Here is a 16,447-nt window from a genome sequence, read left to right as displayed (position 1 = left end):
ATACCATACATACATACATACATGCATGCATGCATGCATACATACATACATACATACATACATACATACATACATACATACATACATACATACATACATACATACATACATACATACATACATACATACATACATATATTAATTTCAAATTACGATAAATGTAAACAAAGTTTGATTTTAGAAGCGCTCAGATGTATTGAATGATACAAATAAAGAAATAATTTATTCTCAAACGAAGAATAGTTTTGATAAAACAGCATGAACCGGATAAAATATCCAAATACTGCGGTCAAGTACTTCTTCGGCCAGGCGCTTCCTCGTTAATCTAAACTGTCCACTGACAAATTAATCAGCAATTTTTGAACTTATAAATCTACTTTTATTAGACCCAATGGAGGGGGAGCCAAACATAGACACACTCACATAAATATATACATGTATTGGATCATCCCATAAATAATGCAGTTTTTTGTAATCTGTTGGGTTGTCGGTAAAGTTCGTGCCGATTTTTAAAGGAAAGAAAAAGTTCAATAGATACTTGCCATTATATTTTTAATCAACCAAATATGAACCATTTTGTTGCACAATGCGTCTCCATCTTTCCTTTAACTTGAAAATACCCTCTTCCCAGAGTTGAGGTGGTTTCATGGCAAAGAATTCATCAAGGTATCTTTTTACGTCATCCAAGGAATTGAAATTTTTACCATTAAGACTATTCTGCAGAGACCTGAATAAGTGGAAATCCGAAGGAGCAATATCTGGTGAATATGGAGGGTGGGGTAACACATCCCAGCCGATCTGCAGCAATTTTTGTCAGGTTCCCAAAGAAACGTGCGGTCTTGCATTAACATGTTGGAAAACAACACCTTTCTTGTTGGTCAATTCTGGACATTTCTCTTGAATTGCTGCTTTTAACTCGTCCAGTTGTGTGCAGTATTCCTCAGAATTAATTGTCTGGTTACTTGGGGGAAGCTCATAGTACAGAATTCCTTTCCAATCCCACCAGACACAAAGCAAGACTTTTTAGGGTGAAGACCCGCTTTTGGAGTGGCTAAGGGTAGCTCATGTCGCTTACTCCAGGTTTGCTTTCTCTGAACATTTCGGTACATAATCCATTTCTCATCATCTGTCACAATTTGCTTTAAAAGAGGTGCGTTTTCATTCCGTTTATAAAGCGAATCACAGATGGAAATGCGATCCAAAAGGTTATTCTCACTCAACTCATGTGGTACCCAAACATCGTAGCGATTTGTGTACCCAAGCTTTACCAGGTGCTCATGAACGACGGATTTTGATAGGTTGAGGCTTTCTGCCAATTCTCGGGTTGTGCAATGTCGGTTATTCTCAATTAATGACTTGATTTGGTCATCATCTGTAGTGGATGGTCTGCCTGATCGCTCTTTATCAATAAGGCTACAATCTCCAGCTCGGAACCTTGCGAACCACTTCCGTACAGCTCTTTCGGATAAAGAAACATCACCGTAAACTGTGCGTATTTCTTTGGTTGCTTGTGAGGCATTTTTCCCTTTACGGAAAAAGAAAAGCATCAAGTGCCGAAAATGAACTTTCTTATCTTCCATTTTAAAGGGTTACAGAATTAAAAGGGTTATAGGAACATAAACCTTCTTCCACGAAAAGATAGCTTAAACTGTGCTCTAAATGGAAGTGTAGTCAAATCCTATTTTATGGACTCGACCATGTTCTAAAATAAGTCGAAAGGTAAGCTGCTATAAATCGGCACGAACTTTCCGGACAGCCCAATAAAATATAGTCTCCATTTTCTACAAGGTTCTTCCATCTGTCTGATAGACTTGCAAGGCTCCTCTTCCAAAATTCACTTATCCGTGACGAAAACCACTCCTCCAGTGCTGTTCTGATCTCGTCTGCAAAATTCATATTTTTTCCGTCCAAATGATTTTGAAGACTGCAGAATAAATGATAATCAGATAGGGCAATGGGTTAGGGTGGGGCATCATTTCCATCATTTCCCATTCCAACTGCTCCAACCTTTGGAATGTTATCCTCGCTGTATGTAGCCGAAAATTATCCTGATAAAAGAACACCTTTCGTCTTGAAACTAAACATGATCGTTTTTCTTCTAGCGCTGGTGTCAATGAGTGATTGAATGACCAAATCCAAGCTTCTCTTCTAGTTCCTCAACAGATCGTCAACAGATCATCCAGGACGAGGTTCGTCTCGTAGACTGCAGTTTCAGGTTCTGAAATTTCTGGAACCTCCGTTGACACTGGCTTACGCCTATTCTCCGATCCCCCATATACTGTATTGATATCCCTCGCATTTTCTGTTGCGCTGTTGCCCTTATTGAACCTATAAAGCAAAATATGCCGAATATGCTCCTTTGTCACTTTCACTATAGGTTTGAAAATATAACTGTTACAGTCGATGTGCACTCTTCAAAATTTGCACTAAGAATAAGCAGAAAGTAAAATTACCACCTGCCTTTATAGCAAGTTGATGCAGGTAGTTTATCCCATCCCTCACCGACTTTCACTTCATAAACCGCATTATTTATGGAATGACCCTATATATATATATATATTATAATATATATATATATATATATATATATATATGTATGTATGTATACATATATATATATATATATATATATATATATATATATATATATATATATATATATATATTATATATATATATATATATATATGTGTGTGTGTGTGTGTGTATGTATGTGTATATATATATATATATATATATAGTATATATATATATATATATATAATGTATGTATGTATGTATATATATATATATATATATATATATATAATATATATAATATATATATATATATATATCTTATTATAAAAGGCAGATTTTATCTGCCTCCCTTTGTCACTTATAGAAATCTACAATATAGAATTTCTTCAATTACAATTTACCTGGCATTTTTAAGAGTAGAATGCATCGGGTCATGCCAGGTCCAGTTTTTAAAATTTAAACTCCAATTAAGCAAAATTTACAGAAGACTCACATTCTGGTGTGTATGTCAAATGCTTTTCTTAGTCTGGTTTACAGCACACACAAACGCACACACACAGTGTGCAACGAATAAACTGAAACTAATTCACTGTGTGTGTGTTGACAGGTAGACAATAGAATGCGATGGCGATGTAATATTTGTTTCTGTCTATCACGCTGATAGATACATGAGTAAAATGTATGGCAAGCTAAGAGATAAGAGTGAGTGAAAATGTTCTTGGAAGAGAGTAAATAGCGACAGAGTGATTTGAGGAAGACTAAACTGAAAGTATGAAAGAGTGTATAAACAGACGACACTTATATATAGTTATTAATAAATGTATGCATCCGTTTAACCCTTTCGTTACCAAACCGCCCGAATTTACCTATTCATATTTAAATGAGAATATCAGAGTAAATCTCTTTAGTACATTCGTGAAAACACGTATTATACTTCGTAAACACTTCAAATACAGTTTTGTACAAAAATCGAAGTGTAATTTTAATTCCGTGAATTATGGGAGATTTTTTTCCGAAATTTGTTCCTATTGTGTTTTCAAAATTTGTAATTCTGACAAAAATGGATACGAATTTCATTATATCAAGCAGCGAGTCAGAATTCGAAGGATTTTCTACTGAAGACCTTCATAAATCTAACTCTATGACTGAAAAAAAAAAGCAGTGAAGTTATGTGTCTGTCTCCTACAATTTAGATTCGTAACTACTCCCACATTTTGCGGTGCAGTTTAACCAAAAGCGGGTATCTTATAGTCGTGATTCATATCGAGCCCTTCTGGGTATTAGCGCGCGTCTACGATGAGTCTACGATTTTTAAAAAATTTACCATCATATTTTTCCATTTTAATGCATTTTTTCGCTTTTATATAAGGGAAGTAACTCTCTAAAAATATCTACGATGTGTCAACGATTTAAAAAAAAATTTACCTTAATTTTTTTTCAATTTTTAATGCATAATTTTTGCTATTTTTTGGCTATAACTCTCTAAAAATGCTTATATAGTTATTTCCCTTACAACCCGAGCAACGCCGGGCGATACTGCTAGTCTTTATATAAGAGTGAAGTTGTGTGTCTGTCTCCTACGATTTAGATTCCTAACTACTCCCACATTTTGCGGTGCAGTTTAACCAAAAGCGGGTATCTTATAGTCGTGATTCATATCGAGCCCTTCTGGGTATTAGCGCGCGTCTACGATGAGTCTGCGATTTTAAAAAAATTTACCATCATATTTTTCCATTTTAATGCATTTTTTTCGCTTTTATATAAGGGAAGTAACTCTCTAAAAATATCTACGATGTGTCAACGATTTAAAAAAAAAATTTACCTTAATTTTTTTTCAATTTTTAATGCATTTTTTTTTGCTATTTTTTGGCTATAACTCTCTAAAAATGCTTATATAGTTATTTCCCTTACAAATCCGAGCAACGCCGGGCGATACTGCTAGTATATATATATATATATATATATACATGGTGGCTGCCCCCTCGTTATCGAGTATGGCCATTGCACGAAACTTAATCAATGTTGTTATCGTGCAATGCCTGTGCAAGAAGATTTTTTTAAGTGAGGAAAGGCTGTGCACTGAGTCAATCCCACTCACTAAGCAACAGCAGCCATAATCCGAAAAGAAGAACAAGTCAACATCATCGGTAACCACTGAGCCGCAGTTTTTATGTCGGAGTTATCCCAGTTACCTGAGTTACCTTCTCCTCGAAGGATGCCCTAACAAAGGCTAGGAGTCCTTCCCTCCCAATGGTTTAACCGCGCGATCGGGTATTCAGTCCGATTATTTCTATGTCCCCGCGCATGATACAGCCTTAAGACATTTATTGGATGACCGTTGACTATCAAGAGTTCTTCCGCCCTTTGACGGGTTTTGTTTTCCATCCCGCAGGGTGTCCAATAAACGCCCTCCTCACCAAGCAAGCTTGGTGGAGTTGCCGGTTTAGTCGCCGACGATCCGACCATGCAACAGGTTGTACTGGGTTACATGTTACCAGTAGCACTCGAAAGCGACCTCACATAACATGCATACATACATACATACATACATACATACATACATATATATATATATAATATATATATATATATATATATTATATATATATATATATATATATATATATATATATATATATATATATATATATATATACAAATACACCACGGGCTTATTTCAGTTTCCGTCTACCAAATCTACTCACAATGTTTTGGTCGACCCGTGGCCATAATAGAAGACACTTACCGAAGGTGCCATGCACTGGGAGTGAACCCGGAACTATGTCCTTGAAACTTAGAGGTTCGGTTAGGGAGGGCCGGTGAAATAAGTGCCATTGTTAATAATATATATAAATACTGCTATCGAGTTGGTCAGCAAAAACCTTCAGAGAAGTGCTCCAGCATGACCGCACTCCGATGACTGAAGCAAGTAAAATGTAAAAGTGAATTTAATTTTTGCTTTAGTTTAATTTTTCTCTCATCAATTATTAGTGGACTCGGATCTTTTCGGTTTGAACGGCAGTTTTTAACATAATTTCCAAGTAACTAAAAAATTTTAAACTTCGTATACTGGTACAATGTGTTTATAAAACATCTTTTTCTCTTGGCTTTATTGAGAAAATTCTATAGTTTGTAAGATATTTGTTGTTGTTTTTTTTCTGCAATTTCTGCAATTTCAACCAATCAATGACGTCCATTGAGGTAAAAAAAAAACATTCTGTGCCGTATGAATATGTCCCTCGTTTAAGAAGCAGATTGGGTTTATTTACATTTGTGAAGAAAAAAAGATACCCTTCCCCCACCCCTAACGCTAACCCTAACCCTAAAACAGATTGAAATGCAATAGATCGATACTAGGGTCACAATTATGGGTGACAATTTCATATGACACCGCTAGAAAAAACTGCCGTTCAAACCGAAAAGATCCGTGGACTCTTACTGTCCCTAAAACAAGATAACTATTAATGTTGCTTGGATGGATGCAGATCAGCGCTCCGACCAGGATTATTCCTTTTCTGCAGAGAGGGGAAACTGTGTTTGGTGCAACGTTCGGCTGTTGTTTCTAGCAGACTCGGTTGCTACGTAAATGACCTCCCATTGCCACGTTAAGAAACCGTGGTTTTGTGTAGGCGGTGTGTAGGGGATTGGTTATAGCATTTCATTCAATTAGTACATAAAGGAAACTGCTCACATACATTCATGCACTTATATAACACACTTACACACACACACACACACACACACACACACACACACACGCATACGTCAAAACACGTTTTTATTATCATGTGCTCGCATGTATTTAGGCGTCACAGTCACACATATACGAACGCACACATTCACACACACATACATACACATACATACATACATTCATACATACATACATACATACATACATACATAAAGACACACACAGATGTGTGTTATGTGTTTTCCTCTCAAATATTTGTGTTACGTTTAGATTAAAACTTTCATTTCTATAGCTTGAATTCTGACAGTAAACAAATATTTAATTTGGTCGAAAATGGCTGAAAATCCAAACAAAGACAGAAAAATAAATCCCGAAAACAGATCGCCTGAAGTTCAAGTTAATCCCAATGTTGAATTATTAGTACCAGAGGGAAAGACCTCCTTCATAATCTATCTTCTTTCAGCACTAGCCCAGTCGTCGGTTTTGTGTGTCGGATATGATTTGGGGGCATCTTCAGGGGCTGTACTTCTCGTTAAAGATGCCATGCATCTTTCAACCGCTTGGCAACAGTTAATTATGGCTGGACCTTTACCTGTGGCTGTCATTATTTCCATTATTGCCACCAAAATCAGCGACAAATTTGGCCGAAGAAAAACAATTATGGCGAGCAGTGTTTCGTATATTATTGGATCTATTATTTCCGGGAGTGCAGTCAACAATACATGCTTCTATGTGGACGATTTATTGTGGGTTTCGGATTCGGTAAGCAGAAAAGAATTTGATTATTCTTGTTCTCAGTATATGCACGTGTAAGCATGTATGTGAGTATGAATGTATATAGATGTACTTCTGCGTGGCTAAGTGTTATTCTAACTCTTATTTCTAGCATTGCTGGTAGGCACTAACACCCGTAGTCACCTTAGTGACGTCTATGCTTTTACCTTTTGGTTGGACCCTGTGAATAAGCCATCTTAATTTATACACATATATACATATGTGTGTGTATGTGTATATGTGCATGTGTGTGTATACAAACACATATATTCTTTTATTCTTTTACTTGTTTCAGTCATTTGGCCCCTTTGCCGAACCGCTAATTGACGGGAACGTAAACACACCAGTATCGATTGTCAAGCGACGGTAGGGAGGGAGGGACAAACATAGAAACACACCACACACACACACACACACGCACACACACACACACACACATATATATATATATATATACACATATATATATATATATATATATATATATATATATATATATAGGCGTAACTTCGGTATAAGTACGGGAAGTACCGGATACATTTCAAGAAAGTGTTTTTTTTTATATATGGGAGGGGTTAGGGTTAAGGTTAGGGGTGGGAGAAAAGGGTTTCTGTTATCTTCAGAAATGTAAACAAAGTCACGTGTGTACTTATACCGAAGGATCGCCACATATATACATATAAATATATATATATATATATATATATATATATATATATATATATATATATATATATATACATACGACGGGCTTCTTTCAGTTTCCGTCTACCAAATCCACTCACAAGGCTGTAGTCGGTCCGAGGCTATAGTAGAAGACTAATTACTGGTATTTGGGGATTTTTATATATTATATATGTAAAGCATAATATATTAGACATGTATGTATATTGTTATAATGGATTTTAAAAAATAAACAAATAGACATAATATAATGTGTGTGTGTGTGCATGCGTGTGTGTGTGTGTGCATGCGTGTATGTGTGTGTGTATGTATATAATTCCAAGAGAGTTAGAGGTTGTGGATCCAACTAATATCACAGATATTAATATAAACTCTGACCCACTTACTGTGGACCTTTATCTCAAGCCATCAATAGAAAACATATCGCATATTTATTTATATGGGTGTGTGTGTATGTGTGTGTGTGTGTGTGTGTGTGTGTGTGTGTGTGTGTGTGTGTGTGTGTGTGTGTGTGTGTGTTTGTGTATAATTATTATAATTTTATAAAAAGAAAAATACGAACTACTACAGTAATCCTCCCTTGTCAACCCATGAAATATTTATGTACCTATGGTTATGTTTGTACGTAAATGTGTGTGTGTGTGTGTGTGTGTGTATCAAAATAAGCAACAAGGATATCCAGAGGTAATGCAGTACGATCGTTTCATGCGATTCCATATATATATATATATATCTGTATGTATGTATGTGTGTGTGTTTGTGTGTGTGTTTGTCCCCCTAGCATTGCTTGACAACCGATGCTGGTGTGTTTACGTCCCCGTCACTTAGCGGTTCGGCAAAAAGACACCGATAGAATAAGTACTGGGCTTACAAAAGAATAAGTCCCGGGGTCGATTTGCTCGACTAAAGGCGGTGCTCCAGCATGGCCGCAGTCAAATGACTGAAACAAGCAAAAGAAAGAAAAAGAAAGAATATACGTATGCGTGACGTATGTGATTTTATGACCGGCCGTGTCAAAAACGAGGCTATAAAATCTTAAGGCACAAAAACGCAGACATCTATATATATAAAACTCTAGTTGTGTGAGTGTCTGTCCCCTTCGATTTAGATTCCTAACTCCTCCCACATTTTGCGGTGCAGTTTAACCAAATTCGGGTATCTTATAGTCGTGATTCATATCGAGCCCGTCTGGCTATTAGCGCGCGTCAACGATGAGTCTACGATTTTAAAAATAATTAACATCATTTTTTATTCCATTTTTAATGCATAAAATGCATCGTGTGTCGATGGCGGCGGAGTTGGCGTCCACGCTCACAGCTGCACCTGTTTGCTTCTCCCCCTTCCCTCCCTCGTGAAGCTGTGGGGAAGGGAGTGTAAAGAAATCAACGTCGTAATGCGTTATGAAGGAAACCAGTGTTCTTTTAGAACAACGACTTCATGGCTTGAAGACACCAAAATAAAAATGGCTAAGAAAGCCCGAATTTATAAGGGAAGTAACTCTCTAAAAATGCTTATATAGTTATTTCCCTTACAAACCCGAGCAACGTCGGGCGATACTGCTAGTCTTTATATATAAAAGTGAAGTTGTGTGAGTGTCTGTCTCCTACGATTTAGATTCCTAACTACTCCCACATTTTGCGGTGCAGTTTAACCAAAAGCGGGTATCTTATAGTCGTTATTCATATCGAGCCCTTCTGGGTATTAGCGCGCGTCTACGATGAGTCTACGATTTTAAAAATAATTTACCATAATTTTTTTTCCATTTTAAAGCATATTTTTTAAATAAAGGGAAGTAACTCTCTAAAAATGTCTACGATGAGTCAACGATTTTTTAAAAAAATTACCATAATTTTTTTTCCATTTTTAATGCATTTTTTGCTGTTTTTTGGCTATAACTCTCTAAAAATGCTTTATAGTTATTTCCCTTACAAACCCGAGCAACGCCGGGCGATACTGCTAGTAAGACTATAAAAGAATGCGTTCTTTATTCTTTGCCCAATTGTAAACATTTACGATATTTTATCAAGCAGAATAAGCATTAGGCATTGGTTCACGTCAGATCAACGTTGCTCCGGCTGTGACAGTCTCGTTTTTATTTTTAAGGGATTTATCTTCATTCTGCACTGTGTTCTCTTCTTTGGGCATCCTTTCAGTTTGAACGACAGTCTTTCTAAGTGGTGTCATACGAAATTGTCACCCATAATTATGACCCTAGTATCGATCTATTGCATTTCAATCTGTTTTAGGGTTAGGGTTAGGATTAGGGTTAGGGTATCTTTTTTTCTTCACAAATGTAAATAAACCCAATCTGTTTCTTAAACGAGGAACATATTCATACGGCACAGAATGTTTTTTTTTACCTCAATGGACGTCATTGATTGGTTGAAATTGCAGAAATTGAAGAAAAAAGACAACAACAAATATCTGTTTTAGGGTTAGGGTTAGGATTAGGGTTAGGGTATCTTTTTTTCTTCACAAATGTAAATAAACCCAATCTGTTTCTTAAACGAGGGACATATTCATACGGCACAGAATGCTTTTTAACTCAATAGACGTCATTGATTGGTTGAAATTGCAGAAATTGAAGAAAAAAAACAACAAATATCTTAGAAACTATAGAATTTTCTCAATAAAGCCAAGAGAAAAAGATGTTTTATAAACACATTCTATCAGTATACGAAGTCTAAAATTTTTTAGTTACCTAGAAATTATGTTAAAAACTGCCGTTCAAACCGAAAAGATCCCTTCTTTGCTGTAGATGGCGATTTGTGTGAGGTCTGGTCATCAAGTGAGGGTTTTGGTGGAATTTTTACAAATCGGGTGAATGTGGTGCTTTTGCTTTGTCTATAATTCGGCGTAAAATTACGTTTTTTCCGAGAACACTTGAGAAATGCTCGTGACGCTATACAAACTTATGATGCTATTATTATGCAAACAGTTCATAAAGGAAATTCAAATACGCTCTCTCTCTCTCTCTCTCTCTCTCTCTCTCTCTCTCTCTCTCTCTCTATCTATCTATCTATCTCTCTCTCTCTTTCTCTTTCTCTATCTCTCTCTCTCTCTCCTTCTCTCACTCCCTTTCTCTCCCTCTCTCTCTCACACACACACGTACACAGATGTACGTATATTCACTAGACACATACTTATTAACTACATACAATTTACACAGACACGCACGCACACACACACACATATGTACACACCCCTATACAAACACGCACACACACGCTCACACACTTATGTACACATACACTCACTGACACACATACAGAGGCACACATGCATACATGCATACACACACATACACACCACACAATCACATATACACACACATGCATACACACACACACACCACACAATCACATATACACACACATGCACACATGCACACACACACACACATACACATACTCATTCAAACTCACTTACGTACACTCACACACTCACACATATACACACTAACACATGCAAACACACACACACACACATCTGCACACATACACAGGCTCAAACACAAATGTACACACCCCTATACAAGCACACACACACACACACACACACGCGCGCGCACATACATGCATACACACACATACACACCACACAATCACACATACACACACACACACACACACACGCACCCATACGCACACACAAATAAGCAATAAAACTGCCAATGTTTACAGTACAACACTAGCCTTACGTTTCAGTTTTATGATCTTCAGTCAAGACTTAATACAGACGTCTTTTGTGTTTTGCTATTACTCATTTTACTCTTTTACTTGTTTCAGTCATTTGACTGCGGCCATGCTGGAGCACCGCCTTTAGTCGAGCAACTCGACCCCGGGACTTATTCTTTTGTAAGCCCAGCACTTATTCTATCGGTCTCTTTTGCCGAACCGCTAGTTGAGGGGGACGTAAACGCACCAGCATCGGTTGTCAAGCAATGCTAGGGGGACAAACACAGACACACAAACATACACGCACACACACGTACACACACACACACACACACACACACACACACACACACACACACACACACATATATATATATATATTATATATATATATATATATATACATACATAAAAACATATATACGACAGGCTTCTTTCAGTTTCCGTCAACCAAATCCACTCACAAGGCTTTGGTCGGCCCGAGGCTATAATAGAAGACACTTGCCCATGGTGCCACGCAGTGGGACTGAACCCGGAACCATGTGGTTGGTAAGCAAGCTACTTACCACACAGTCACTCCCCGAGGGAACAAACCCTCGTAAATTGATTCGAATGCAAGACCAGCAATTTTTACACTTCGAAGCACCTTTGTGCAGTGGAGCTAGGGTGCACTCAGACGTACAAATGTGCTGTAGAGCACCAGTGCACTACACTGTAATATGGTGCTACGAAGCTTTCGTGCACTGCGGTTTACCACTGTGCCGTGGAGCATTCGTGCACTACGGTGTAGCGTTGTGATGTAGTGTACCAATGTACCGCGGATCATGCGTGCGCTATGGTGCTCTAATGTGCCGTGGATATGCATGTGTTACTGTGTACCAATGTATCGCGGACATGCATGTGTTGCAGTGTACCAATGTACCGCGGATATGCATATGTTACAATGTACCAATGTACCGCGGATATACGTGTGTTACAGTGCACCAATGTAACGCAGAGCATTCGTGCGTAGCGGTGTACCACTGTGATGCGATGTACCGCTGTGCCGTGGAGCATACGTGCACTGCGGTGTACCATTGTAATGCAGTGTACCAATGTGCCGCGAATCATGCGTACGCTGTGGTGCACCAATTTATCGCGAACATGCATGTGTTACAGTGTACCAATGTACCGTGGGGCATTCGTGCGCAACGGTGTACCACTGTGATGTGATGTACCGCTATGCCGTGGAGCATACATGCACTACGGCATACCATTATGATGCAGTGTACCAATGTGCCGCGGATCATGCGTGCACTGTGGTGCTCCAATGTATCGCGGACATGCATGTGTTACAGTGTACCAATGTACCACGGAGCATTCGTGCGCATCGGTGTACCACTGCGATGCGTAGCATGCGTGAACCGCGGTGTACCAACGTGCCACAGAGCATGCGTGAACTGCGGTGAACCAATGTGCCGCGTAACATGCGTGCGCTGCGGTGTATCAGTGTGCTGTGGAGCATGCGTGCGCTACGGTGTACCAATGTGCCGCAGAGCATGCGTGCACTGCGGTGTAGCAATGTGCCGCGGGGCATGCGAGCGTTGCGATGTACCCAATGTACCGCGTAGTATGCGTGCGCTGCTGTCAACCAATGTGCTGCGGAGCACCAGTGCCATGCGGCACATACGTTCATAATCATTGATCTTATTATTAATTATATAAATTTCTTTACAACCCACAAGGGGCTACACACAGATGGGACAAACAAGGACAGACAAACGGATTAAGTCGATTATATCGACCCCAGTGAGTAACTGGTACTTATCTAATCGACTCCGAAAGGATGAAAGGCAAAGTCGACCACGGCGGAATTTGAACTCAGAACGTAGCGGCAGACGAAATACTGCTAAGCATTTCGGCCGGCGTGCTAACGATTCTGCTAGCTCGCCGCCTTCCTTATTGATTATATTTTTAAGGTAGCGAGCTGGCTGACGCGTTAGCACGCTGGACAAAATGGCCGGCAACATTTCGACCGTCTTAATATTTTGAGTTTAAATTCTGCGCCGAAGCCGATTTTGCTTTTCATCCTTTCAGGTTCGATAAAATAAATAAGAACCAGTCAAGTACTAGGATCGATGCAATCGACTAGCCCCCTCCCCAAAAATTTCAAGCCGTATGCCTATAGTAGAAAGACTTATTGATTGTAGATTTACTTGTTGAGTCTGGGGGGGAAACGTAGTGTCTATGATCTTTTCAGGCTCTCTGAGAAGGAAAGACCATTATAGTCGAGTCCATCATAGAAATTTTCTTATTTAGCCTGTGGAATCAACGATAGTTTCTTTGGGATTTGAACATAGAACATCGAAATATGTAATTGAATACTGTGTCGTCTGCTTTTGATTTTGAAAAACTGTAACAACAGCAGCAGTAGCAAGTGGAGGCGCAATGGACCAGTGGTTAGGGTAGCGGACTCGCGGTCGGAGGATCGCGGTTTCGATTCCCAGGCCGGGCGTTGTGTGTGTTTATTGAGCGAAAACACCTAAAGCTCCACGAGGCTCTGGCAGGGGGGGGGGACGACCCCTGTTGTACTCTTTCGCCCCAACTTTCTATCACTCTTTCTTCCTGTTTCTTGTCCCCGACTTCCTTACGCAACCGCTGAGCCTGGATGCACATTCATCCATCCGTCGATGCTCTCGGTGTCGGGGGTTGTTGACCTGCTTTCTCTTCTGCGGGTCTTACGAATAGCAAAGAACCACGTTTCGGACTCTCTCCCACTACACTCTGGGACGAAGACCGCTTCACTCAACAAAGAAACAAGCAGCAGCAGCAACAGCAGCAGCAGAAGCAATAACAACAACAAGGAGCTCAGCACGAAAGTCATGTGTGCTGCTATAGCCAACAGTATGTGGATGAAACAGTCACTCGACCACATGAAAGACTCTTTACTCTTTTACTCTTTTATTTGTTTCAGTCATTTGACTGCGGCCATGCTGGAGCACCGCCTTTAGTCGAGCAAATCGACCCCGGGACTTATTCTTTGTAAGCCCAGTACTTATTCTATCGGTCTCTTTTGCCGAACCGCTAAGTGACGGGGACGTAAACACACCAGCATCGGTTGTCAAGCGATGCTAGAGGGACAAACACAGACACCCAAACATATACATACACATACATATATATACACATATACGACAGGCTTCTTTCAGTTTCCGTCTGCTAAATCCACTCACAAGGCATTGGTCGGCCCGAGGCTATAGCAGAAGACACTTGCCCAAGATGCCACGCAGTGGGACTGAACCCGGAACCATGTGGTTGGTAGGCATGCTACTTACCACACAGCCACTCCTGCGCCTTGTATAAAAAGAATTTATTCGTTTCCCGTTCAGCAATATTTTATCTAGCCCTGTCCCTTTCCCTTTCCCATAAACGCCATTCCTTTTCTTTCTATCTCATCCTCTCTCTCACATTCCTTCAGTTTTCCCTTTCTGTCTCTCCTTCTCACTCTTTCTCTTCCCCTCTTTCAACTCTTTCGTTTTATCAGTGCTCGCTTGTTCTGTTTCTAAACAGATTCCCATAACAGCAATTCAAGTCTTGCCGATAAGATTGGAAGCATATCACAGTTTGACCCCTTCACACGATAAACAAGTCTGTCAGACGTCACCTAATTACAGACATCTACTGTTCACCAACACCAGATCTTTGCTCATAGAAAAAAGTTACAATTTATCAATCTGTTTTTGTTTTGTTTCGTTTCTATCTTTGATCTAATTCCTTTCCCCTAGTTGTTCAGTATTGCTTTAGCGGTACCAAGTTAACATTTAACCTTTTTTCCATATTTTTAACACCCCCTACCTCACTTCGGCGATACATCTCACAGATGCTCTGTGATGAATCACCTATGACATTTTAGGGCTTTTAGGGAATTTCGGGTCTTTCAGTATCAAATACTTTCACCCAATTAAGCCTAATTTGCTCTTCCGAAACAGCAAACCACTGGCCTACCCGCTTCATCTAAAACGCCGGCCGAAATGCGTAGCTGTATTTCGTCTGCCGTTACGTTCTGAGTTCAAATTCCGCCGAGGTCGACTTTGCCTTTCATCGGATCTTTTCGGGGTCGATAAATTAAGTACCAGTTACGCACTGGGGTCGATGTAATCGACTTAATCCCTTTCTCTGTCCTTGTTTGTCTCCTCTATGTTTAGCCCCTTGTGGGTAATAAAGAAATAGGTATTTCGTCTGCCTCTACGTTCCGAGTTCAAATTCCGCCGAGGTCGTCTTTGCCTTTCAACCTTTCGGGGTCGATTCAATAAGTACCAGTTACGCACTGGGGTCGATATGATCGACTTAATCCCTTTCTCTGTCCTTGTTTGTCCCCTCTATGTTTAGCCCCTTGTGGGTAACAAAGACATAGGTATTTCGTCTGCCTCTACGTTCCGAGCTCAAATTCCGCCGAGGTCGACTTTGCCTTTCAACTTTTCGGGGGTCGATTAAATAAGTACCAGTTACGCACTGGGGTCGATATGATCGACTTAATCCGTTTGTCTGTCCTTGATTGTCCCCTATGTGTTTAGCCCCTTGTGGGTAGTAAAGAAATAAGTATTTCGTCTGCCGCTACGTTCTGAGTTCAAATTCCGCCCATAAATTAAGTACCAGTCAAGTACTGGGGTTGTTGTTATCGACTATCCCCCGCTCCACAAATTTCAGGCCTTGTATCTATAGTAGAATGAATTATTATTATTATTATTATTACTGATATTGAGGGTAAAGGCACGTTCGATCTCGGCTCTGTAACATTTCTGAATTTAAAAAATTTTTTTTGAAAGATTGAACTCACATTGGGCTTAAAATTAGTCTTAAATCTTGTTTTGCAAAATTGTCGAGGTTTTTCTATCTTTCTTTCTTTCCTTTTTTCTCTCTCTCCTTCTCTCTTTCTTTCTCTCTCTCTCTTTCTTTCTTTCTCTTTTTCTCTCTTTCTTTCTTTCTCTCTTTCTCTCTATCTTTCTTTCTCTCTATCTTTCTTTCTTACCCTCTTTCTCTCTTTCTTTCTTTCTCTCTCTAGTTCTTTCTCTCTTTCTTTCTTTCTCTCTCTAGTTCTTTCTCTCTTTCTTTCCTTCTT

The 16,447-nt window shown here is 39.3% G+C and overlaps 1 protein-coding gene across 5 annotated transcripts in view; it reads left to right on the top strand.

Annotated features, from left to right (window-relative positions):
* Positions 1 to 16,447, top strand: part of LOC115223907 (proton myo-inositol cotransporter) — a 112,412-nt gene that overhangs the window by 33,239 nt on the left and 62,726 nt on the right. Inside the window, exon 1 of one of the 5 annotated variants that reach the window (XM_029794636.2) lies at positions 6,430 to 6,976. The exons of the other annotated variants lie outside the window; for them this stretch is intronic. Within the exon in view, the coding sequence (XP_029650496.1) occupies positions 6,937 to 6,976 (40 nt within the window). The 5' untranslated portion in view covers positions 6,430 to 6,936. Of the gene's footprint in view, positions 1 to 6,429; positions 6,977 to 16,447 lie in introns of those variants that run through there. 5 annotated transcript variants of the gene reach the window in all.

The sequence above is a fragment of the Octopus sinensis genome, linkage group LG24, assembly GCF_006345805.1.
Source record: "Octopus sinensis linkage group LG24, ASM634580v1, whole genome shotgun sequence".
NCBI classification, from domain to species: domain Eukaryota; kingdom Metazoa; phylum Mollusca; class Cephalopoda; order Octopoda; family Octopodidae; genus Octopus; species Octopus sinensis.
This window is presented reverse-complemented; position numbering and strand designations above follow the sequence as displayed.